Genomic DNA, 25,364 nt, shown 5'->3' with positions numbered 1-25,364 from the left:
GCAATTGTAGCAGAATTGAATAGAGTGCAGTGTTTATGTTACCGTGGAGTTGCGTAGGCATACTGGCAGGCAAGCATAGCAAATGCCACCATCTATATCATGTGGCAGTAGCATTCACTAAGGATGCACTGCTATGTTGGGGGGAGGGGGGCAATCGATTGTCTGCCCCCACCAACTGAAGAATCCATAGAACACTCCTATTGTTGGAGAAGGCAGCAGAAGCAACAGCAGCAGCAGCAGCAGCCGTATGTTATGCAGCGAGAGAACATCACAGAGCAACCTGAAACACAGCACAGTTCGGTGGTGAAAAGTTACTGTATACTCCAGGAGCAGCAGTTGCTCATGTCTGGCTGCAATTAAAATCATTGTCTGGCTGCTTGCAATTAGGAGACAATCAGCTACTAGGCTACAGTTTAGAAAATGAGCTCTGCCATATTTTCTGGCATGCATTTACAGAGGTTCACGGGGATAAATTGCTCTTACTGACTACGCACTAATAAGTCGCATTCATAAGATTCTCGCTGCGGAATGAACGCTGTAATTAGGTCCCCACACGTTGCTGACAAACCACTTCCATCCAATTTCCGACAGTGTAGGCTTATCAAAACACGAATGGAGATTGCAGTAGATTAGAGTAGTTTTCAAATAAGTTACTATATGGACTAAAGTAGCCTATATCATTATATTTTCGGAGTGCATTACATTGTAACAACGAGTTTGAGGAATTCATTGCATTTTCTATTGATTGTAGCCTATTTCTAAGGTCGCTCTGCAGTATTGAAAGACCACGTGTACGGTTTCAGCCCACCAATGAGATTGATGGTGTCGACGTCGAATTGAGCCCCACAGATCTGTTTTCATAAAGTAGCTACTCCAATCCGAGCGGCGAAGAGGAGGTGTCGAGCGTGGTAGGCGTGTCGCTTGCCTCAAGTTCAGTTTGCCTGCAGTTGTGTGATTAATTTCCCAAACTTTCGCGAACTTCGCTTCAGACCGTACTTGCTTTGCCAGCGCGCACGTCCTCCACACTTTTCAACTCTTCGAGTCATTAACATGCATGGCATCCATGCTCTTGAGTTTATTTTGTCTTCAGTGCTCCTATGCATCGGATTGAGGGCAATGGCAGGTAAGGCTTAGCACAATAGTAACACCTGCATCTGTAACGGAACTGCATCAGACATCTTCCTGATGTTGCGTGCATGCAAATATTAGTAATAGACAATCTATCACTGCTTTACTACGACTTGTTACGAGATATTTTTTCCCTGTAGCCTGCGAGTCTTGTACGTGCAGGCAGCTTCAGAGTCAGTGAACAGACTGCGCAATAACCGGCCGGCATGACTGTTAGTTTATTTCTGTGAATATTTGAAACTAAGCCACTTCTCTGTCTGATGAGCGGTTTTCCTCAAGGATCACCCTAAGATTCTGTAACCCAGAGCTCTGGGATTTTGGTCAAACACAAGTGAAAAGCAGCCAGAGCTGCTCTCACACTGTAATAAATATGCATCACTCATACAGAGAAAGTTACTCCAAAACCACTACTTAGAAATGTTACTGGCAGCAGATCATTATATTCTCATCCACGTTTCCCCCCACAAACAAACTAGGCTATTTTGTCTTCTGCCTTGCCCCCCCCTCTCCCCCTCTCCCCCTTCCCTTCCCCTCCCCTGCTCCCCCCCTTCCCCCCCTCCCCTCCACAGCACAGTCTGGGTCTGAGACCGATCTGGTGGTCCCCTATGAGTTAAACGGAGAGGAGGTTCACCTTCTGCAGGAAGCACTGGGGCGGAGTGGGCTCAGGAGCCAGCGCTCAGTCCAACATCCGACAAGTCTGCGGGACAACTTGTTCCTCTCCTTGCCGGCGTTTGGACGGCAGCTGTACCTGCAGCTCCGAAGGGACGACTCCTTTATTTCCGATGGCTTCGTCGTGGAGGAGCGAGCCGAGGACGGGACCACTGTGCGGCAGGCGGCGCCCGCCCTGGAGGCGAACCGGGGCTGCTTCTACACCGGATCAGTCCTCAACCACACCGACTCCTTCGCATCCGTCAGCACGTGTGGTGGTCTGGTAAATACACTTGCGTTCGTGCGCTCTGCCCAGTGTTGAGTTGTGTGTGACGAGCCACATTGCATGGGGTGGACGGGGTGTGTGGGCGGGGGGGATGGTGGTGGTTTCCGAATCTTGCGTAAGTGTGAATTTTGTCCTGTCAAAATGTCTTAAGTGTAACTTTGTTAGGGTGTTGATGCACAATGTATGTGTTCATGTACAGACACAGGCACACACACACACACTCAGACACACACACACACACACACACACACACACACACACACAGACCACAGACCGCAGCTCTGCACGTATACACACAGACTTGTAGCACATCTGACACAGAAAAGGTGTCACACTGACCTAGATTCAGTCAGTCTGACCAGAGATGCCCAGGTCCTTGTCCTTGTTGTGTGCAGCGGTGTGGCTGATGTTTGGCTAGACTATCGCATCAGCGACGGACGGCGGGGGCGAGTTGGACGTCCTCTCTCCTCCCCAAGGGGAGCGTGAGAGCGGAGCGTCTGCTGGCTCAGGGCCAAGCTGAGGTCAGTCCGTCTCTCTCGCTGCATTCTCCTCGCTGTCGCTGCCCAATCCGTCAACCCCGGCTGAAGGGGATGAGTAGCGCCATTGTGACAGACGGACAGGCAGTCAGGCGGCTGATTTGTTGGGCCCTTCTCAGGGAGAGTGAAGAAGTCAGGGTGAGGACAGGGTTGTTCTGCCCACCTCCTTCTATTCAGTTAACCCCCCACCAATCCCCCCCCACCCCCACCCCCCCCCCCTGAATCTGGTCCTTCCCAGCGTCTCGTTCGTGTGTGTGGACGCTGTGTGTGGACGATCAGACAATTGAGCTGTGAGCTATTTGTCTCCTCCTTGGCTCGCGTTTCGGAATTCCCGTGGCGTGCCGGACTGGAATCACGCTAGAATGTCTTGCGGTATGGCACTGTCAGGCGAGACTGTCACTTCCATTCACGTGTCTCGCACGCCTTGTGAGAGCCCCGCGCCTTTAGCTCTGGACGGTGAAAGGACCGTATTATTTCAGCTATTATGTCTTTAAAGCCTTTCTCCCTTCAAAAGTCACTCTGGGAAGAGTATAACTATCTGGAAAATGAGGTCATGATGCTTGTAGAAATTGTATTCCTGTCTGTCTGGAAAGGCACCAAGTCACGATCACTCACACTGTGGCACAGTCTCAGATGTGCGCAGCCTCCTCGAGCAATCTGAATACCCACTGAGAGTTTGGTCTCGGTTGATTCATGGCTATCTGTACTTACACTGTTACTTATCAGGCTCCGAGGATACCACCTGCCGGTTTCACCTTGGTCACTTGCCCGATGGAATGAAATGTAGGTCAGAATTGAGAACAGTCGAAGCGTGACCTGTGAATCACACGGTGGCACTTTGAGACAGTTTTATTTGTACTGTTAAATCACTTGGTTGTTTTTGGCTGACACTCAGTTCAAACAAAACCCCTCATAGCTGAGCTCCGTTGGGGGGGGAAGGCCCAATCTGATCGTATCCGTGTCCGCGGGCACTTTCAGCGGAGAGGCCTGGCGACTAAGTGGGGCCTAATTGCCTGACTCAGGAGGATTCCAGACAATGTCTTCTTAGTAGTCGCTCGGCAACCGAAAACCGCGCTATCACACCTGTTGTTTGGAGGGTTAGCCTAACCTAAGGGCCACTCTATTTCATGGCAGACAGATGACCACAAGTCCAGCTCATCAATGATGTTAAGTAGTGTTTGCTCACACACAGGTACTAATACTCAACACTGCATCTGGACACTTGTCTCATCTGTGAGAAATGTGTGTTTTGTCTGAGTCGAGTAGTGCGCTTCAGGTTAATGCTAGTCATTATGCAACACAGAAGTGTGCTTTTGTTCTGTCTTTGTCATTATCTCTTATTCACCCAAAGACCATTCACACTCGCAGTCTGCGCTAGGCAGCCTATTTGGAGGTCGGGATTGTCTTCGAGTGGAAATTGCATGTATTTATACAGATGCTTTTGATTGTTGTCGAGTTTTTAAAATCCCAGCGTGTCCTCTCGGTGACCTGAGGAGCGACTGCATGGCAACCATTGTCGACTGCGCCGAGACAGTTGGTTCATTTATTTGAATTGATTTCCTGGCTGAGTGATTGGGCTTTGCCCAGGGGCGAAGTGCCGGGGGCCGGGGGGAAAGGAAAGGGGCCAATCTCATGCTCTGCTCTCCCCAGGCACTCTGACATTTATTTAGTCAAGTCTGTGCATAGATGGAGATGGGGAGGGGGATGGGGGGGGGGGGGGCGGGGGGGCCTCCGCTGATCTGTGGTGTGTGTCACCGAGTGCCAAGACATGTCACTCATGACTCGGGTCTAGATCTTACATTCCTTCGGAGGTTGACAGTGTGTGAGGAATCAGAGCAGCCGAGCCAAGTGTTCTGATAAGTGTGATTTTAAAGAATTTTGATTGATTAATGTCAAGGGAAACTAACTAGCATCGCTTGGCTTGTATTTTTTCAGATTTCCTTGGAAATCCCATTATTATTTCAGTTTAACTGGCGAAACATTGGAGATGAAATAACACTCTTTTTTTCTGAAGCTGTTGCCATGGCAATGATATTTTGGGCAAAGTTTGTCACTATTGATGTAGGCCAACACATGGTGCTGAAAAGACGCCCAGCAGAGTATATGGTGTTAACCCAATTTCAGCTAGGCTTTTTTGGGTCAATTTTATTCTGTGAAAAGAAACCTATTTTCCAGTATTGCATAACGTTACTCATATCCCATATAGAAATAGGATAACTCAATATGCATGTTCAGCGTACAGTAATTGTGTATAGTTTAGGACTGCATTCTACCTGCAGGCTTTGGCCTAAGCCATCAAGTCTACAAGTGGTCTCTTGTTGTCACTCTTTCAGTCTGACTGGCTCAGTAGATCTGTTCACTCAGTCCTTGATCGCTAGTGTGATGATCGAAACTCCTGTCCGGGAGTGTGCTGCTGAGTCAGACTTCAATGAAAGATGGGGAGTCCTCCCCGCGATAAAGAATCATCTCCAAAGTTTACTGCTCTCTTGACTGGAGCTCCGCGGGGCTCTCGCTGTTAAGTACGTTAAAAAGGGTCTCCGAGTCAGAGGGGAGTGGACAAGGCCACGTCTTATTTACGGTACTCCAGAGACCCCATGATGAATGGACTACTCTTTTGCTTTTAAAAGGCACTAACAAATCCTGTGCGAGAGCCGGGCTCCTGGGAGGGATGGCACAAATCCTTGGGAGGCCTGGCGGAATAGCGCTGATTTATTTTTAGGTGCCGGTCACTCCATAACCTACTTCTGAGTGAATGGAAAGGGCCATGGGTGTGTCTGGGAGTGTTTTAGCCGTCCCTGTTCCAGTGCATTTAGGGATCCAGGATAAGCACCCACACCATGACAGATCGCCATTCACATAAGTGCATGTTTAACCCCCGCAGCAGAGAGGAGGAGGAGGGCCTGTTTTTGCTTTGCCTGTTGATGATGGCTGTCCTGTCTCTTTTGTGCAGACGGGCTTGGTGCAGACGGGCGACGACAGCTTGTTTATTGAACCAGTCAACGTGGCGGACGGCTCTTTCTCCGGGACGGAGCACAAGGTCACGCGGAGCAAACGATCCACCAGAGCCAGCCCGCCCCCCGCCGACAACCACCCACGCTACTGTGACCCTGTGCAAGGTGAGCGCATTACCTGTGTCAGGTTCGAGCAGAAGAACCACAGGGGATCAGCAAAATGGATTCTCATGAGCCAGCCAACAGGGGATTATGGAGTGAAATGTCCACAGAGACCAGTTAAAAGTGCTTTATAAACCTTGCCCTACTGCCAAATGACATCTCTTTCCTTTCAAATTGCGTTTGGATTTACTTATTACTTGCACATCTGATAAACCCTGTCCAAAAGGCCCCTGGTTAGGGTTGGTGCTAAAGAATCGACTCCAGTGTAATCCCCGCAAACTTCTAAGGTCAGGTGGTACTCCGCTCCAAAGGTGAAATTAAATCGCAAAGCATTGCTCTCTCTCTCCCTCTCTCTCTCTTTCTCACTCACTCTCTCTCTCTCTCTCTCTCCCTCTCTCTCTCTCCTTCCCTCTCTCTCTCCTCTCAGTGTTTCGCCCCCTGAGGGTTGCTTACCAAATGCAATAAATCATCAGTTTCATAGCAACATTTATAGCTCTTTGCACTTTGATTTTTAGCTCTTGGGTTGACACATGACGAGACACTGACGGACAGAGCAGCTGTCTCACCTCATTTCCTGTGATGTGGATCTACAAGCGTCTAAGCAGCTAATGCGCTTGTTGAAAGTTAGCTCTTGTTGAAACTCGCCCTTCCTTTAGTTAGACACACCAGTTGATAAGAGATGGGCTCTTCCCATTGATGCTTACATTATTGATGTTATGCATACTTTCCAGCCCTGGTGTGTCGCCTTAGCCAAGATTGCAGAGGGTTTTTTTTCGCCAAGAGGAATTCACATTTTGCGGTCTGGCTGCCCATTTTCCAGAGGGGCGAGCAGAGTGCTTCGGATTCGGTGAACACCGGGCTCCCCGACGTTCAGGCGGAGTTCCCTCCCGCAATGAATCATTCCATTTTTTCGCTTTTCACAACAGATGGGGGAGTGGAATACATAACAACTGTTTTTCAACTTTATTTGGAACCCAACGATAAGAAACCAAAGTACATATTTCTGCGGTTTTCCTTTTTTTTTTTTCTTTTTTTCAGATTGCTCAAGTGAAAAGGCTCCAAAGTCAACGCAATCCATCCACACAGCCGAGTCTGCAGCCATCTCAGCTCAATGAAGCACAATGAAACGCGCATATTTTACTGCGGCACGATTTCTCTCCCATGCAGAATCATTAAGCGTGAGTGTGTGGCCTCGAGAATGCACACCACAAGCATTACATAAGTCCTGTGAAGGAAGGACCACCGGCACATTTGACAACCTATATAAATAAAATTCTTTCCGTATGTTCGTATCTTGCTCTCGGGCAGTAATTGAAACCTCCTCTTAATAAAAGAATATGTGTTGGGCTGGTCGGCTGCCCCGAGTGATTTGGTCGAGTCCTTTATGGGTGAGGGGTCTGCGGAGATGGGCGTGCGGTCGGTCCTGCCCAGTCCGAGTGATCTCGGCACCGCGGTCCCCGGGACAGTAAAAAGAGCGCCAGGTGCTTTAGCCATTCCGCGCGGCCCTGCACCTGGTGTCTCGGAGCGGGGGAAGCGTGGTGCGGCGCAAGGTGCCAGATTTGGGGGAAATTCTTTCCCTCGCACTCACGTCTGCCGGAGCCTTCCGCGGGGCCTGGCAGATTCCCCTTCCCTGGCGGCCCGCGGAAAAGCCTCAATAAGGAGCGAGCACTGGATGTTTCCCCCTAAACCGCAGGCATCCCAGGAGGAGGATACTGACTGAGACAGACTTTATATCCATTAAACTCCCATGTCCTGAATACTGGAGCCCCCTTCCCTTCTCCTCCCCTCCCCTCGTCTCCCCCACAGCCCCACCCCCGCCCTGCTTCGCTCCGCTCCCTTCTCCGCAAATGTCTCGGGCCCTTTGAGGAGCAGCTCCGTCTGCATGTGTAAAATCGGATCACGTTTCACAAAAGATGGGAAGGGATTGCAAAAGGCAATCAGAGGAGGTAAGCAGAGCTTCCTCCTCCTCTCTCTGGCAGGTTACAGCACATTCGGGAGCTCCGACATGCGATCTGCTCAGACCCTTTATATTTTTACATAACCTCTGGTCATTTTCGCCTGCAGCACCCGTGCGCTCCGGGGTCGCCTGTTAAACCCGAGCGAACGACGAGGCCGAGCTTCGGTCGTGGCTTTAGCTTCCCATTGCGAGCGACTGGTGGAGAGGTCGGGTGTCCTGATAGCAAGCGAGGCCTAAAAGTCTGTGGAAAAGTTGCAGACTCTGAGAAGGATCAGAGCACAGAGGAAATGGGTGTGAAATTGGTTCAGCAGATCCAAGCGGCGCAGCAGACCTGGTTTGGGCAGGCGGGGCCCCAGTCCTGCCCTGAGGGAGACAGCTGCAGAGGGAGGAGATGGAGGTAGAGGGTCTCTCTGTTTATTTGGAGGGGCTTGCAACACGGCTGTTGTGGGCAGACGTTTCCCAAGCAACGAAAAGACCCCCCACCCCCTTCCCCGAACCACTGTCGCCGATGAAGAAAGAACACTTGTTAAGACAAGCTGTGGAGTTAATTTCTTTGGGCTTTGATTAGAACTGGGCCAGTCTGTGGTCAGGCTCCGAGTGCCAGGGAATCGGAAAAATGTTGGAACCCGGCAAAGTTCAACAGAAATGACTTCCAGTTCCTAGACGCTCATTCGTTTCACATTTGGGCTGTGCTCTGCCGGCTTCTGACATTTTTGTGATGCCTTGGAATTTGGGAACTTGGCAAATAAACCTCAGCCCCAGCAAGGGAAGGTGGGGCAGCCTGGCCGTATGGATTTATATTTCCCCCCTCAAGAACAAAAGGATCATTTAGAGAACGCCATGCAATCCAATGCACACCTGCCACCCAAGCTCCAGGGGTGCCACTGGGCACAGTACCGGGGGAAAGGCACATTGTTTGTGTTGGGGGCATCTCTGCATGCTGAAATGACCTTCTAGAGCTCTGCTGAGTGTGTGGCAGAGTCCAACCAATGACAGTAATTCACAGTGAACCAGGTCTGCTCAGTAGAATTTTACTCAAAGCCTCTGTGTGCTGTGGGGTGTGTATTTTTTTCCTTCCCTGCAGATCACAGTGACTGATTACTATCTGAAATGTCAGGAAGAGGAAGAAAGGCATTCTTTGTCTTTTTATGACATGTGTGAAGTGAGAAGCTTATAAACATGAACCGTCTTAACAGAGAGTCTCCTCTTTTCCTCTCAGGCTTTTTCTTTTTCTCTCTCTCTCCTTCTCTCTGTCTCTCTATCTCGCTTTTGCTCTGTCTTTCAGTTGCACTCCCATCAGATGACACCATAGATTAAAGATACCCTCTTAACACTCCCTCAGCCCAGTCGAGGGTGCATATCTGCTGCGCCGTCATTTCCAGGGAGTGCCTTCCGCTGTGCATCAAGCAGCACCTGAGGCGCTTTGAAGTCGGTCTGGGGGGGGGGGGGAAGTGGTTCCAAGGGGCCCTCGGGCGCCTGGCTCTCAGACGTAAAGGAAGTAAACTGTTTGCATGATCAGTGGACATCCTGAGTGTAAGATACGCTCAGGTCCCATTGTTGGCTCTCTCGACTGTGAGCTGTGCTATAGCTTTAGGTCTCCCTGGCAGTGCCAGTGAATGGTCTTTTTGTTTCGGAATTGGTAAATGGCGGAGGTCAGTACCTGCCAGTATATCTAAGGCCATTATACTATCCCTTTACTTCATCCAACAGCTTCTAAGATTGGTTAGGGCATTGCATTAGATCCAAAGATGTACTTTTGCTAAGGAAATGATTTAAAAGCCTTTCCAACAACATCACTGCCATAGCTCAAACGTGTAATGATTGATTAAAAGCGTAATGACTAACACCTAATAATTAACATAATAATGAATCACAATCAATCAGGTCTCCACAGAAATCTAACTGACTTAATGATAGTTCTTTAACTTTTAATATGGAGGACCATAAACACTCTCCACTGCTGACAAGTGCCCTCTCTCAGCCATTACACACAGGGGCTTAATGAGGAACAATTACCTCCAATTGGGACCAGTTAGGGCCAATAGCAAAAACACTGCACAGCGTCCTGTGTCAGGCATTGTGCTGAGAAAACTGCTGAGATATCAAATAACTGCACGCGGTGATGCCTTTGCCAGTGCATTCGAAAAAGCCCTTGCACAGTAGAGCTCTGTTTTCTCTGTTTGGAGGTCGTGTCTGGCCTTGTAGAGAGCCCATGGCTCTGGGTTAGTTGTGCTATTTCTGAGAGTGGGAGGTGAGCGCATCTAGATGAGGAGAAATTGTGAAACTGTTCGCTCAGGTAAGTGGATTCGGGAGGTCTCCTACTGGCCTGACGGGACAGGACTGGACAGGGATTACTGCTGGGACTCCAGCTTTGAGTGGACGGGACACACTAATGAGAGCCCTACTTAGTCCTGTCTTGAGGTTAATCCCGGTTCAAGGCCCACAGCGCTTTTGAATTAGAGTCACTGGGAAATCAAAGAATCACAACTGATTTGCACAGGGTTGTGTTGCAGACTTTAAAAAACGGGGGTGGTTTTGGTGGAAGGGACTCTTGACCTGTTATCGGCAGTGTTCGAAGGAGAGAAACAAAGACCAGAGAAGAACTAATTCACAGTGATTTCATAGCTCCTGGCAAAGCTCTGTGTGGATTGGGGGTCACGCATTCACACTTCCACGAATTCCTTTAAACTTTCTCCAGGTCCTCCACTCCCATGACCACTGTGTCAGCTGCATGGACAGAGCGCGTCTGGTCAGCTTCTTCATCAGTGTTGTGTTTTCTCATGCCTGACCATATGGGCTCTAAAATTCAGCCAGCCACCTTCTCAGCAGCCTATGTTGCTCACTCTGAAGGGGCTTCTGGGAGTTGTAGTGTAGTGGACTTCTGGCCCTCTGGGATGCTAGCAGACACGCAAGTGAGCTGTCAGTGGTTCATTAGTGTCCGAGCCAAGTCCCTGTGGTTCTTTGAAGAAGCAGTCCGAGGGATTTTGCTCATCCTCAGCAATTAACTGCATGTGAGGAGGTGCCTCTGGATAGAACTGCCCTCTGGATAGAATGACCATGTGGATGAAGAAGTATGTCTTTTGTGCCTTGGTTAGAGAAAGATTTACACAGAGTGATGTTTCCTTGAGGTGAAAATTTTAATGAAAGAAAACAGTTCTTACTCTAAAATGTACTGGACAATGTACGGATTTAAAAAAAAAAAAGATTTGGCCAGCTGATGAAGCTCTTTCTTGGTTTAAATCCTCAATCAATGATCTCTGTAAAACTAACGAAAATGCCCTCTTGTGATAGTCAGCCAACAAGCCTTAAATATTGTAGACATATAACAGATATACCGTATTTCATCTAGAGCTTCACAGCAAACAATTGATTATTGTGGTGCATAAGGTTTATATCAAGTTGTTTGATGTTGTGGTGCTAATGTTTTTGTTCCATCTTAGAATAAAGGGTCTTATTGAAAGTGCATACTGATTCAGCCATTTTCACTCACTTTAACAAAACATTGGTTGAAGTGAAACCCCCAAATTAGTGACGGATAAAACAAAATGCGTGTGAGAAACTTTGTGTTTGTGTGTGTGTGTATGTGTGTGTGTGTGTGTGTGTGTGTTTCGAATGCAATGCCGGGGCATCTGGAAGACAACTGTTGTTTGTTAGTAGAATGGTGAGAAGAGAGGCGAGTCTGCATTCCTCCTCTTGTTTACCAGACGCACCGCTGCCCAGAGACGGAGGCCAAGCATGCCTGGCTGCAGAGAGACGTCTCTCTGTAAACGTTCTAGAATGCTCCCCGGTCTCACTCCATCTCCTTCTCTCTAGTAAAAGGGGAGCCAAGGGGGGCTGCAACTTCACAAAACAACTGTCAGAATCCATCTATCTGTTTGTCCCACCTGCCCGTCATTGTCGGCCTGCTTTGGCCCTGACTGACCCGTGTCTGTGATTGGCCCACTCCGGCCCTGACTGACCCGTGTCTGTGATTGGCCTGCTTCGGCCCTGACTGACCTGTGTCTGTGATTGGTCCGCTCCAGGTAAGAAGAAGGAGCGCAAGCAGAAGCCTACGGAGGAGGGCAGAGGTCGGCGGAACGCCATCCGGCTGAGCCAGGCCTACACCGTGGAGACGGTGGTGGTGGCCGACTCCGACATGGTGCAGTACCACGGCGCCGAGGCGGCGCAGCGCTTCATCCTCACCGTCATGAACATGGTAAGCACACACACACACACACAAACACACACACACACACACACACACACACACACACACACACACACACACACACACACACAGTGTGTGTCGCCAGACCCTGGCAAATGCCGAGCTGGCTGCTGTCCAGGCTTCAGCTGTGTTTTAGCGCCCCAGCGGATGCGTGGCTGTTAACTTAGAGTTTGTGTGAGTCGAGTTGGTGACTGGGACATTTTGACACAAGCGGGGACATTTTGACACACCCGTAGGGCCCTAATTTAAACAGCATGCAAAGTGCAAAGTCTGTCAGTAAGCATTGTTGAAATAAGTATGTGCAAGAGCTGAAGCTGTCTTACAGCATGCAAGAGCATCGAGCTGCCTCACGTAAGGTCTGGTACATGGTGTTAAATTAGCTAATTGATTTTTCCCTCGTTATTAAATTAGCTTTCGTTAGACGTTAGACTGCCCTTTGCCCATCATTCAAATGATGGCCCTTAGTAGGTGCACAATCAGGGAGGTGTAAGTCATCATAAACCTTCAGCTAGTCCCGGCTCTGAGCTGAGCAACGGCATCTGCACTCATGGACCTTCACAGGCCTGTGACGTGTTAACCTTAAAGAGACCCTATGCAACTTTCTGCAGGAGACGATCGCTCTTTGTTTACATCTGGAAGTCTGAGACGAAGAACCACGCTTGCAATTTATATATTTAAATATAGCCTATACATGTATAAATATACACGCTAAAGCTGTCGGGGAAGCTCTGCAGAGTAAATGCAAGCATAAAACGAGCGAAAACGAACAACGAAACCGAAACCAGAGATGAAATCGCCGATCCTGCATAGTTCCTCTTTAAGCACTCGTTTATTTAATATTTTTTCAAAGCATATAAGCCACGGTGATGCGTGCTCCGCTAAGCAGGATCGCAGCGTTGCTGTTGGCCCGATGCGATAGCAATGCCTTGAGGTGATGGGCGTGTATCAGAAACGGTGCCGTTGTTTCACGCCCCGCGGTCTCTCGCTGCAGAACGCTCGCGCTGGCTGTGCTGATTAAAGACACGGGAGAGAGCTGCGCTTGTTAAAGAGAGCTGAGCACGGGCCAACGAGTAGCCCTCCCTCCCCCCATCCCAGGAACTTCGAAGGGGGCATGAGGGAAGGGCAAGGTGGGCCAGTTTGTGTTGGCGTGGAGCTCCGCTCATGAAACAAGCCCAGCACTCTGTGTGCTGATCAGGGGCAGCTGAATTAAAAACCAGGTAGATGTGTTGCACCTCTGTGTGTGTGTGTGTGTGTGTGTGTGTGTGTGTGTGTGTGTGTGTGTGTGTCTGTGTGTGTGTTCTCTCACTTCATCTGGGCTCCTGATGTGTGTCATGAACAGAGGTGCGTGGCTGCTTAGCCTTCTCTTGGACTGGTCTGTTGCATAACCTCCCAGCTGTTTTGGTGAGGTAAACACGTTGTGAATGGTGAGCATTCTGTTCTCCGTGTTGATTTGACCAGATTAGTTAGTTTGACGAGCAACGGAGTCAAGATACAGTCAAAACCGACACTTATAGATGTTGTAAGATACTGTGACATATTTTTATATGCAACATTTCTCACCATTATGTGGTGGGTTTTATGATCTAACTAGTCTTTGAGGCCCTTTCGGTGGTACCCAAAGGATACATTTCATGAGTCGGTGTGCTTTACTAATGGAAGTCCCAGACTCTTTGTGTAGCATTGCGTGATGTTGAGCGCCCACTTCGCTCGCTCGCTCGCTCTCTCTCTCTCCGCTGCCGTCTGTGACCCCATTGGCTCACGGCGATCCTGTCCAGACGTCAGCGCCGCCGTGGTCACTCCAGGACCTCGTCCAAAGCAAATCCTCCTCCGGCACGAATCTCCCCTTCGCCGACACGCACCTTTTTCCTCAAAAAAAAAGCGTGCCGGTGGGGAGGTTTTTTTATAATTCCGGGACCGCTCGCGGCCAGCGGGTGTGATACACACACACACACACACAAAAACACACACACACACACACACACAAAAGGGCCCTTCCTGTGCCAATCCCTGTCTCTGTCCTCCTCCTCCTCTCCCCACCCCCCCTGCAGGTGTACAACATGTTCCACCACCAGAGCCTGGGCGTCCGCATTAACATCCGGGTCACCAAGCTGGTCCTCCTCCACACCCGGCCGGTAAGTCCCACCTTCGCCGAGCTTCCTGCCGCGCGTGACCCCGTTGAACCGCCGCCGCTCTAAATCCTTTCAAAACGGAGGCCCACCCTTCACCGCCGTATTGCTTCTGTCCTGAGGGCTTGTAATGTTATCTGCCCTTTGTGTATGTGTGTGTGTGTGTGTGGTAACTGTGTGTGTGTGTGTGTGTGTGTGTGTGTGTGTGTGTGTGTATGTAAGTGTGTGAGAGAGAAAGACCATTTTCCCCCCTCTGTTTTATTGCTGGCTCCTTCTCTCTCACTGGGCCCCTGAGATCCAATCTAAATTGCTGTGAAGGGTGTATTTCTTCTCACAGGCTTGTGGAATTAAAAAAAACCCTTTACTTTCCTTTGTGTGTATCCCAGCTGAATAGCCATGTCTATTTTCCCCACTAGCAAAATATACACGACCAGGTTCTCACTCTGTAAGTAGTGTGTGTGTGTGTGTGTGTGTGTGTGTGAGAACAAGAGACTGTGAGGTGAAAGGTGTCTGGCATGTAGGAGTGGTGAGTGAGCAGCTCTCTCCTCTGGTGTGTGTGTGTGTGTGTGTGTGTGTGTGTGTGTGTCCAGGGCAAGCTGAAGGTGGGCCACCATGGCGAGCGCTCGCTGGAGAGCTTCTGCCACTGGCAGCACGAGGAGTTTGGCGGCGCGCGCTACCTGGGGAGCAACCACGTGCCCGGGGGGAGGGACGACCCGCCGCCTGTGGACGTCGCCGTGCTGGTCACCAGGTGCAGACGTTGGCCTGTCTCTCCTCTCCTTCCTCCCCCTCCCCTCTTCCTCCTCTCTTTCTTCCTCTCCTCCTCACTCCCCCCATCCTCTCCCTGCTGTAGTCAGATGTGTAGCACATAGGATCAAGACTCCCCTCTCCTCCTCTCCCCTTTATAGGATCCCCTTCTCCCCCCTTCCTCCTCTCCTCCTCACTTCCTCCATCCTCTCCCCCTCTGTTGCTCCGTAGCCAAACCTGTAGCACACAGGACCCCCGCCCTCCCCACCCTTCTCTGTGTTTGAAATAAGCCTGAGCCCCTCTCTGCTTGAGTAATGACAGATCCTAATGGTCTGTTCCTCTACGTCTCTGTCATCAAGGCAGGTTTGTTCCCGATTCCCCCGCTCCCTTTACTCCAAAGGATTATTGCTGGCATAATATGTAGCATTCCTAATTCTGGATTAGGTGTTATTACCTGATATGATTTTTGGGGGGAGAAGGAATCCTTTTGTTGAAGCGAGGGCTCATGTAGCCAGGCTGATGGTATCCATGTTCCAGGGCTGGAGGGAGGGAGGGCAGGACAGGGGAGAGGGAACAGAAGGCTTTTGTTCGTGCGGTGGTCGCCCGAGTAGGATCTGGCCGTGCACATGAAAGGCCTCCTCTATGAAGATGTAGTGCGCGGGATCAACATCTGCCTGAAGATGTTAATGCCAAGATCAGTCAGAGCTGGGGGAGAGAGAGGTGGGGGGCGGGCGTTGAGGGGGGAGCGCTGTGTACAAATTAAACCATGTCAAGGTGCACTCCGGGATACTTCCACTGTGTTCGAGCTGTCATTGGGCCTGAGCTATGGCCGACCTCCTCCTTAAATGAGAAACGTAATCCTTTCCTATTAATAATCCCCCCCCACACACACACACACACAAAGACTTCCAGACACACACACACACACAGAAGACAGTCTCACATCTGTGATGTGGTGATAAACTTTCTCCATTTGGCAAGAAGCATGAAAATATAATTGGGCTTTGAGTCCCCATTGTGTTTCTTTGGCCTCTCCCGTCCTTTGTCTTAATGTACGTACGTGACCTATGATGCAGTGCAGTCAAGATCACTCCTTGTGTTCTAGAAGGTTCCTCCCTCCAGCATCCCGGCTCTGTGGGGAGGCACCTGGAAAATGCCACCAGCGTTCCATAGACAGGTCGCCGTGTTCCAGCGGTAAAATAGCTCGCTTATTTTCTCTGGACTGTTTTTTTTTTTTTTTTTTGTAAGGCTTGTGTCGCGGGCTCCCAGCCCGGCCTTGCAGAACCGCGCCGTGTTTTTGAGACCGAGACTATTCTGGACCGAAGAAAACAGAGCCGTCAGCTCGTCTCGGCTAATTGTGATTAGGTCATGGTAGTTGGAACGCGATGGGCAGCATCTGGTTTCCTGCGCCATGCTGTCAGTCTCGCTCCTCTCGCCGGAGACGGATGCCATCTTGTGACAGTTGCGATTCGAAATTGCGCCGGGCCTTGTCACATCTGCTGTTGCTAATAGGAGCTAGCGCAGTGGCGGCTCCCTCCCCCTGCTTAGCACCCAGGCCCCTGCTGTGGAAGGCTGTGCTATCGGCACTACCCAGCTGTGTGTCCAATCCATTTCGTCGAGGATGTGATGGCAGGGTATCAGACATTCACATCAAAAACCATTTCGATGCGAAGGGAGTAGGGGGGAGAATGTGTGGAGCGCTGCCATTTCAACCTGCCAATGTCCTGGACCCATTATGCCTCATTAACACCAGACAAATTTAGCTCTAGATTTCCAGTGTTGTTGATATGTTCTGCGAGGCACAAGAGCAGCGTGACACAGACATGAGGACTTGGAAGGCATACAGGTACAATAGTGAGGTATGCTTGGGATCTCTGGGAAAGTAATTGTCATTTCTTAAACGGTTTCCAGGTAGAAAAACAGCGCTGAATTGCTCCGAATTGTCGCCCTTTGGTCTTCTTCACCTATTAGTCATTGTTTTTGCTGAAAATAACGTTTATTTTCCCCCGAAAATGACCAGGTTTGAGACTCCCTCTGCGGACGTCAGTTCTGGCTTAGCTACATTAACGAGGGGAAGCGGTCGACGGATTTAGCTGTGGAGAGTCTGTGGTGCTTCGCCCGGCAATGGTGGCTTAGAGAGGACGCAGAGGGCACACCAGTCCTTTCTCATTCCGCCTGCCCTCTGTGTGTTGGCTCCGGCCGCTTAATTGGGAGTTCAAAGGCGCCTCTTGTTTGAACCGTGCGTGACCTTTGGGATGGGCCATTAACAATGTTATGGTAACCAGGGCAGCAAAGGGAGGGCCCGATCTCAAAGGCTTTGGCTCCTCAGTGTGCCTTTTTGTGTATCCTGGTTGAGGTTCTTGTCTGCCTGAGAAAGCAAACAGCGTTGCTTTAGATGTCTAGATTTAGGAGTCCTGTCTCTCTGCCTCTCTGTCTCTCTCCGTCTCTCTCACACACACACACTCTCTCTCTGTTTGGTAGTGGACCCTCTCTGTGAAGTTCTCATAGGGTGGTTTGTTATTTACTGCTACTTACTTTACAACGTGGAGCTACACTGTAAATGGACTCAGTCCAGAGGTAAGTACACACACCACAACCCCTCCCCCCCCCCACACACACACACAGTGTGTCACCAGTCCCTTGCAAATGCCGAGCTGGCCGGTGTCCAGGCATCAGCTGTGTTTTGGCCGGCGCCCCAGCGGATGCGTGACTGCGTCTCCTCCGCAGACGCCCTGTCCTCTGGCACGCTGGCCTCTCCTCGCCTCCGCTCTCCTCGGCTGGCCCAGGCCTGCGCTGGTCATGGTTAGCCCTCGGATCCCAGATGCTGACACGCAGCTGTTGACACCTCCCGCAGTCACGGGACGGATCCATGGGAAAAGGCCTCTCGTGTTTTGACTCTTGCCATTTCACACCCCGCGGGAGATTGGGGCGCCTCTTATTTATTTATTTGCCACACACACACAGACACACACACACACACACACCCACACACACACACACACCCACACACCAACACACCAAGAGACTTCAGGGCTTTGTGGTTAAGTCACATTGTGGTGACACCCAGTCTAACACTGATGGCTTTGATTGTGCCCAGGAAGTCATCTGCCCTTTAGGTCTGAGGAGAAAAGAAAGCATATCAGGTTGCTGACCAGGAGGACCCTGGACAAAGAAGTTTCTCAAATGCCTGGGGTTCGTAGGGAAAGAATTCTCCCTGCAGCCTTGTATTTGGGCACTATAGAAGCCAAATGCAGTGACAGTTCCATCCCTAAGAATGGGGGGCGGGGGGGGAGGGAGGGGGGGACGTGTGATTTAATCAGGGTGGCTGCTCCATGACAGGAGGATTAAGAGAAGGATTTTCACATCTTCGGAAGGCAGGATTAGTTTGTTATTATTTTAGAGATGCTCCGACAAGTTGAATGAGCCATTGAAGACTCCTCAAAACATCTTCCCTCGTAGCCAAGTTTCCTTGCAGATAGAAAGCGGTCACGCTAATTAGAAGTTAATGCAGTTCAAACACAGTTCAATTGGAAATGCATGGTTATCAGCAATAAAATTCTGAACAGCCGAACGGTTATGAGCCCTAGCCCATAATGCAAAACAGTGGGTTGGAAAATTTTTAGTGTCTATCATCCCCCCTATGTCATCTGGTGTGTTGCAGAGACATATCCTAATCTCTTTCTCTCTCTCTCCCTCCCTCCCTCCCTCTCTCTCTCCCTCCCTCTCTCTCTCTATTTCTCTCATTCTGTGTCATTTCAGGACTGATTTCTGCGTCCATAAAGACGAGCCCTGTGACACAGTAGGTGAGTAATGACTGCTGCAATGCGCCGCTGCCCAAACCGTTCTTGGAAAAACACAGAGCGTTTTCTCTGTTTTTTTTCTGCTAAAACATTTCGGCACACAAAAGACTTGCATTTACAAGGCAACTGCTGTAAACTGAAAAAGACCACAATTGCTGTAATTAAATTGTCAAGGGGCTGTTACGCTGTATATTTAAAATGGCAAATGACTCCAAACAATTTTACACCTCAGGGATTCCTTTTCTTTTTTAATGACCTAGACTTGCTTATGTTTGGTTTGGTTGTGTATTGTATCAGGTAGATGAATAGAACGATTTCTTAGAACAAAAAACAGCATGGGTGTTATGTGTGTGTTGTGTTCTATAAACTTTCCCTCATGGGATACATCCAACGCTGCCTTTGTACTTTTGTAAGTCATTCTGGCTGTTAGGGCAGAGTCTTGGAGACAGCCGTGTTTTAGTCTAGGCCGTTTAAGAATCTCTGTAGGGGGATATATTTTTTAAATAGGTCCAGATCGCGACCCTCTCTGACCCCGAAGATTCCTGCCTGTGAGATGGAGAGGCAGGTGACCTGTCCACCCAGCCCCCACCGCCCCAACACCACTCTGCCCAAGCCTGGGAGTCCTCCTCCGCTGCTAGGGAGGCCACTTGGGAAGCAGATAGCGGCCTGTTGAAATGTCCGCTACTGTAGATTACTGTAATTGAGCGATGGGCTCCGCTGGCATTTGAGCGAGGCTGGCGAGGCTGGCGTGGCCGAATGCCAGGCGAACAAAGCTCGCCGGCCGAGGTGTGAAGTCTGACGCCATTTCGAGTTCTCTGTTCACAGACAGGCACGGCCTCCTGTGTTGGTGTTTATGTTTGTGTGTTTATTGTGTTGTCGTCCATCTCTTGGGTGACCGACTCTGGCTAAACTTTAGCCTGTTCCTGAGTGATGGCAGCAACTGCGTCGTTGAGGTTTTGAGCTATCCGGTGACTGTGGCTTTAGCCCGGGCGTGAGGGTAATTGATGGGACATAACGGAGACTCCGTGGTTGCGGTGTAGAGGGATCATGCAGAGGAGCAGCCGCTGGCCCAAGGGAATGGTATTCCCAGAATGATGCGGCGCCTTCCTGCATCGCAAGGCCCTTGGGTGGCCACCGGCTCTCCAGGATCTTGACCACCGCTGCAGAGCTTCAACCCGCCCTCGGCCTGTCCCTGCAGGGCAAATCTCATGCCTGGGCCTGTCCAGTCAGTCAGTGTTGCCCCTATAACCCAGCAAAAGCGAATTGCACTTCAATTGCAATGTAGGTATAACTGCATTTCCAGGCTCTTGACTGTATATGGTGATCTCTCAGAAAGTTCTTGGACTGTTCCTAGAATAGCACCGTGGCTGGGTCCGCCGGGGCCGTGTTGTTGTTTTTTTTGGTCTTCTGACTGCAGTCAGGAGAGAGCAGCTCTGGAGGGGGGTGGGATAGGGGAGGGGGTGGGGGGGTTAGCCCTGCTGTGGCGCTGAGCCGAGCAGTGATCTCATACTTTTCAAACCACTTCAGAATTCTCTGATAATTGCTAAAGAATAACACAGTTCCCCCACTGAAGCGTTCGGAGAGAGACGTCCATCTGTGATCGCGTGAGAGCTGAGGTAATGCCTGGTGTCAGATCAATGGATCAAGAGGAGCTGTACTGTAGCTGGCCTTAGACTTAGTGGGCATCGCATCTTGAAGCCTTGAGAGAGCCAAAGCCTATAACGCACTTGGGGACATTGTTCAGTCCCCATGAAAAGTCGTCATTTGGATTTTCTTGCACATGTGGTGTTTTTGTTTCATTGTTGATATGTAAGGGTGTTTGTTTGGCACATCCAATTTTGTGATGGTGGCCATTACAGTTATGATATGCTCTCTGGGCTATAACAATGCAAAATTGCTCAGTGGGTTAAATGAAAGGATGCCGTAGGATGCCAGGAAATATTGGAATTATTGCTATGACATTGATTTGCAGTGCAGCTTTGACAACTACTCTCACCAGAGGCACAACAGACATATCAGAACACTTTCAGCTCAGAAAATATGCTCTCTGATTTCAATCTTTCCTGAAAACAAATACACCCATTGCATAATATCGGTTTCTCATTTTTTAAGGGCTTGAAAATGATGATGTAGAGTGAATATTTGAAACAAGTACAGCGAAGTAGGAGTACATTGTGGACACCTGCAGGTGGACACCAGGTGCTCATTGAACATGAAGGATGTTCAATATCTGCCAAGCCTCCAAAAAACAGCCCTAGCTCCAGACTGGCCACAGGTCAGAGAGTTAGTGCAATGTCTACTTTCCTGAGTAGACAATGTGGCAGTGATTTGTGGCTGCTAATTGTTGTGGACCTGGCCGTGTTAAAGGCAAATAACAATGCTCTTAGCTTTTTTTTCTCAGTTAGGCCTGCTTTTTTTTCAATGGCCTGATTTATATTGTTTTACAGTTGTAGTGAGTGAGCTTAGTCCCTTGGAATCCTCCTAGTCCCATTATGTAATGTTGGAAAGCGTCCATTTCTAATTTTGATTTATACTTGGGGAAGCCAAAATTGGCTCCATTTCGTTTGACAGCTGAATCAGCAGGCAGTTTCTGTTTTTCCCTTTGTTTGGTCGCCGGCTGAAAGGATTTCTATGGCGGTGCATTAAGTCAGAGCAAAAAAAAAGGAGAAAAAAAAAACAACCTTGCAGATCTTAAAGAATCACCTTTTTAGGAAATAACGGTGCTAAAGATATGGAAAAAGAAGGAAAACAATCTCAGTCCACCCCACCACCATCGTCAGACCACCCTCTCCGTGTGCGTCCATCCACATGTTGGGGTGAGCTGTTTCCCTTTGAACGTGTTCTGTTTCACGCTGAGCGCCAGGGGATTTCCCAGCAGGCCCGGCGTTAACTGTGGCTGGACACGAGCGGGCTCTGCGCGGGCGAAATTACAGAGCGAGAACTTTACGGGCACCTGGAGGGCAGGAGGGAGCGATAAGCGTTCCTCTGGGCGGATGTTGTGTGGCTCGGGGAGGCAGGGCTTCCTGTTCCTGTCTGAAGCCGTCGGCGGCACGGTTGCCGTAGACGAGCATTCCGTGTGCTGGCGGCGAATGTTTTGAGGACCCCTGTTGCGCGCGTGATGCGGGGCGGGCTGATGAAGGTCGCCACGGCTCCCCGGGCGACGACGCGTCTTTTTCGACGCGCGGCGCGTGCCAAGCGTCTGACGCAGGGGGACGCTCAGAGGAGCACATGGCTCCGCTCCTCCCTACCGATGTGATCAGGACACATCAGGAGCTGGCAGATCGGCGCGCAGCGGCTCTCGCCGTTTTCCACTCCGCAGATGTTTGTTTTGGTGCGGAGCTCAACATCAACTGTCAGAAGTCAGGAAATGCATATTTCTTATTTTCTGTTTGGAGAGCCGAGAGCTTGGCTGCGTGCGCGTAGCAGCAAGTGGAAAGACAAACAATGTCCTGATATGTCCTCAAAGGCTAGTCTGGCATGTCCGTCCGTGGTTGGAGAGTTCGTACAATGTTCCTCTTATGGGTCGCAGTTTTGAAAATTCCACCTGAATTTTCCACATGCCACTTCTGTCTGCAAGGACACTCAGAACACACTACACAGTGTGTAGCATGAACAGGACTCTCACACTGAGCCCTCTACACTGTCCTCCATTGCTTATAGTCTGTCTGTAGCCAATGGATGATACAGAATAGTCTGTGTGCTGTATCCCCTTTAAGTAGTGTGACACAGTGTTATTTCAGTCTCGACAACGGAGTGCAGGAGTTACCAGGACGGCATGACTCAGCTGAGCTGACCAATCCAGCGGCTGTTGTTCAATAAGTTCACTGCTGCATCAGCACAGTATGAAACTGTAGGCAGCAGATATAATTGTCCTATTGCACATTCTATCAGTGGCATCACATCAGCATTCTGCACACGGCCCGAGTGTGGACCGGGGGGAGCGCTGGAGTTTGCCTTGCTGTAATTGCTGTAAGCCCTGCAGCATTCTCTTGTGAATGTCTCCACACGAGCTCTGGGGCATTTCTCAGGATCCCCCTCCAGTTTTGACACATCTCAGGTAGGGGGGATAGCTGTGTGTGTGTGTGTGTGTGTGTGTGTGTGTGTGTGTTAGAGATTGTCCCGCTGAGCATACAGCCGACACTCGGGAAGCAGGCGCCGCAGCAGCCCCGTCTCGTCTGTGCTGTCTCTGTGCAGGGGCCCAGCTGCTTCATCACCGGGGGCCCCGCACGGCGCGACGCAATGGAACTTGTGACGTCCCCGCCGGACCCCCGGTGCAAACCTGCGGCTGCTCTTTGTCTTCCCCGCCGTCCGGTCGGCAAGCGAACAAACGAGCGAGCGAGCGCTCTTACGTGTTAGCCGTCTCACATGGGCCCCGTGAGGAGGAACACTTGTGGTCTTTGTGCTATTTGCACCCGACGGCTCTGACCCAGTTTTCAGCCGAGCGCTGCTGCAGGGTCCGGCGGCGACGCGCGGAGCGAAGAGACCCGAACCAATTTGCGCTCCTGGGCTCCCTGTGAGCGTCAGCAGTTTTCATAAAAATGTAGGGGCTGTGTTTTGGAGGGGAACTGTGAGGAGTCTTTGGTATATTTTGGTATATTTTGTGTGCCCTAAAAGCTCGTTTTCAGAGCCTCTCTTAAAATAAAACAGTGCCTCGTACTGGATAAATGCTCTGTTTGGCTTTTTCCGGTGTTTATTTTCTCCGAGTTCCTTATCAAAGTAGAAGGACGCGCTCGTTCGCCGGGCAGTATTATTGGGGGGTGGGGGGAAGTTTGGTGGGAGGTAAAGGGGGACGGGCAGATGACCAGACGTCAGAGCGCTGGACTAGTGATGGAATCCTGTTTCCTGTGTTTGGTACACCAACACGGAGGGGGGGGGGGGGGGGCTCCTGTGAGAAGGAGTCTGCGGAGAGTGAGAACAGACCGGTGAGTGGGCCGGCCTGGACATTACAAGGTAGCTCCCGCTGCCACGTCGGAGTCTCCGCTCCGGAGGACAGACGGACGGACGCTCGGGGAGATCAGCTGATTCACTCTTTACAGCGGAACACTGGGCCGGCCTGCAGGGGCGTGTGTCATACGGAAAACAAACAGCCTGCTGTCCAGGGGTGCGTGTTTCCCGAAAGCGCTGTTGAACCACTAACATCGTTAAAAGGATAGCGAGTCTGTCATTTCTCTCTTGATAAACACAGCTCTTGTGGGAAACTCCGTTCTGATGAGCTGGCTGTTCTTTTTTTGTTTCTTTCTTTTTTTTTTTGTCTTGTTGAGCTGTTTGAGCCAGCATGTGGATAGCGTCTGCAGATAAATAGCAACCCTGTTGGTGTTGTGATGACTAATTAGCTGTCCTCTTTAGCCCGTTGCGGTTGTGTGTTTAGAGCCGCGAGCGGGGGCTTTCAGGCTCGCCTGGACGGCAGCCTCATGCCGGTATGATGAATCCTGGGATTTGCATTTGATCAGCAGGCCCATCATGCCCCCTTCATAACTGCTGAGTCAAACCCGCCGACAACAGGACAGTAGAGCCGGGCTTGAACTTGCCTCTTTGTCCCCCCCCCCCCCCCCCTGGGACGTGCGAGCCGTTAGGAAACGCTGGCCTCAGAGTCGCTCTCTGAAGCCGCAAATATTCCAGCCATGCATTACCTCACGGGGCCTCAATTTATTGGGCCGGTGGTTGTCGGGACATGAGCAGGTCCTTCTGTGTGCACAAGGGCCCCCCCCACCCCCTCCGTCCCCCCACCACCACCACCACATCCACTCCCCATCCCCCCACACTGGAGTCGCAAGCCTGCAGCCATCCAGCAGAGGAATAACGGACTCCAGCATCCCCACCCCCACCCCCACCCCACCCCCCTCCTCTTGACCAGCCCCCGTCTCTCTCCACTGTGTGTTCTGCAGTTCAGCTGCCCGCTACTTTTCCCCAGCATCTAACTTTATATGACACCACATAAACCTGCAGGTGGCAATTACAGCAACTCCTCGGGTCCACGGCAGTGCGTTAAAACGGGCCAGATGATTATGCAGAGAGAGGGGGCCTTAATGTAAATTGTTCAAAGATTCCACATTAGAACGCTGGATGATAAGCATCGCTCAGGTAATTGCTGCTTGTGGCAGAATGTGTGGGTTGTAAAAACAAAGTGGAGTGGAAAGAAGTCCTGTAAGAATTTAGGAGCACATCTGTTTCCAGATAAGACTGCTGGTTTGAGGCTGTTAAAGACAGCCACTGATGTGCTAGTCATATGTGTTTTGCATGTAACACTTTGCCTGGAAAACAGTTCTTTCCCTAATATACGCACCTAGCTTGGGCATGGCTTGACATGTCCATATTCTCTTATAAAGAAAAAGTAAGCCCCCTTTATTTTGAAATGTAAACTATGTTTCAATGTAGTCACAATGAAGTAAGAGGGTTCCTCCAAAACCGTTAAAGGTGCACTATGCAAGATTTTCACCTTAATAAATTCAACAAAGCCAATTTGATGGAGAGGAATCTTTTAGTGCCAGGGCCACAGTGGGGCTGTGGAGAGCACAGTGTCCCTGGGTGGAGAGGAGCTGTGAAGTTGAACACAACAAGGGACTAGCTGCTCCCCCTGTTGACCCTTAACCTATGACCTTTAACCCACGTGGCCATGTTGAGGCTCGTGTTTGGTCGGACAGTCCTCTGTCTGCCTACAGGTCTGAAACCTCAACTAAAACGTTTGGCAGCTTGGAGCAAAGGACTGAACTGAACAAGCCATTCATGTATGTGATACAGTGTGCCCTTCTGATAACAAAGTTTCTCAAGAAAGTGTCTTCTTGTACCCTAATTCCTCTCCGCTACTAGTTTATACCGCTT

At 50.3% G+C, this 25,364-nt stretch overlaps 1 protein-coding gene across 1 annotated transcript in view; it reads left to right on the top strand.

Annotated features, from left to right (window-relative positions):
- The first annotated feature begins 1,116 nt into the window (after positions 1-1,116).
- The window catches only part of adamts17 (ADAM metallopeptidase with thrombospondin type 1 motif, 17), a 76,632-nt gene continuing 52,384 nt past the window's right edge, over positions 1,117-25,364 (top strand). Inside the window, exons 1-7 of the mRNA XM_062549955.1 lie at positions 1,117-1,123; positions 1,698-2,059; positions 5,549-5,714; positions 11,691-11,863; positions 13,924-14,007; positions 14,592-14,749; positions 18,505-18,548. Of these exons, the coding sequence (XP_062405939.1) occupies positions 1,117-1,123; positions 1,698-2,059; positions 5,549-5,714; positions 11,691-11,863; positions 13,924-14,007; positions 14,592-14,749; positions 18,505-18,548 (994 nt within the window). The remainder of the gene's footprint in view (positions 1,124-1,697; positions 2,060-5,548; positions 5,715-11,690; positions 11,864-13,923; positions 14,008-14,591; positions 14,750-18,504; positions 18,549-25,364) is intronic.

Source organism: Sardina pilchardus, chromosome 11 (assembly GCF_963854185.1).
Source record: "Sardina pilchardus chromosome 11, fSarPil1.1, whole genome shotgun sequence".
Lineage (NCBI taxonomy): Eukaryota > Metazoa > Chordata > Actinopteri > Clupeiformes > Clupeidae > Sardina > Sardina pilchardus.
The sequence above is the reverse complement of the archived record's forward strand: the minus strand, read 5'-3'. Positions and strand labels throughout refer to the sequence as shown.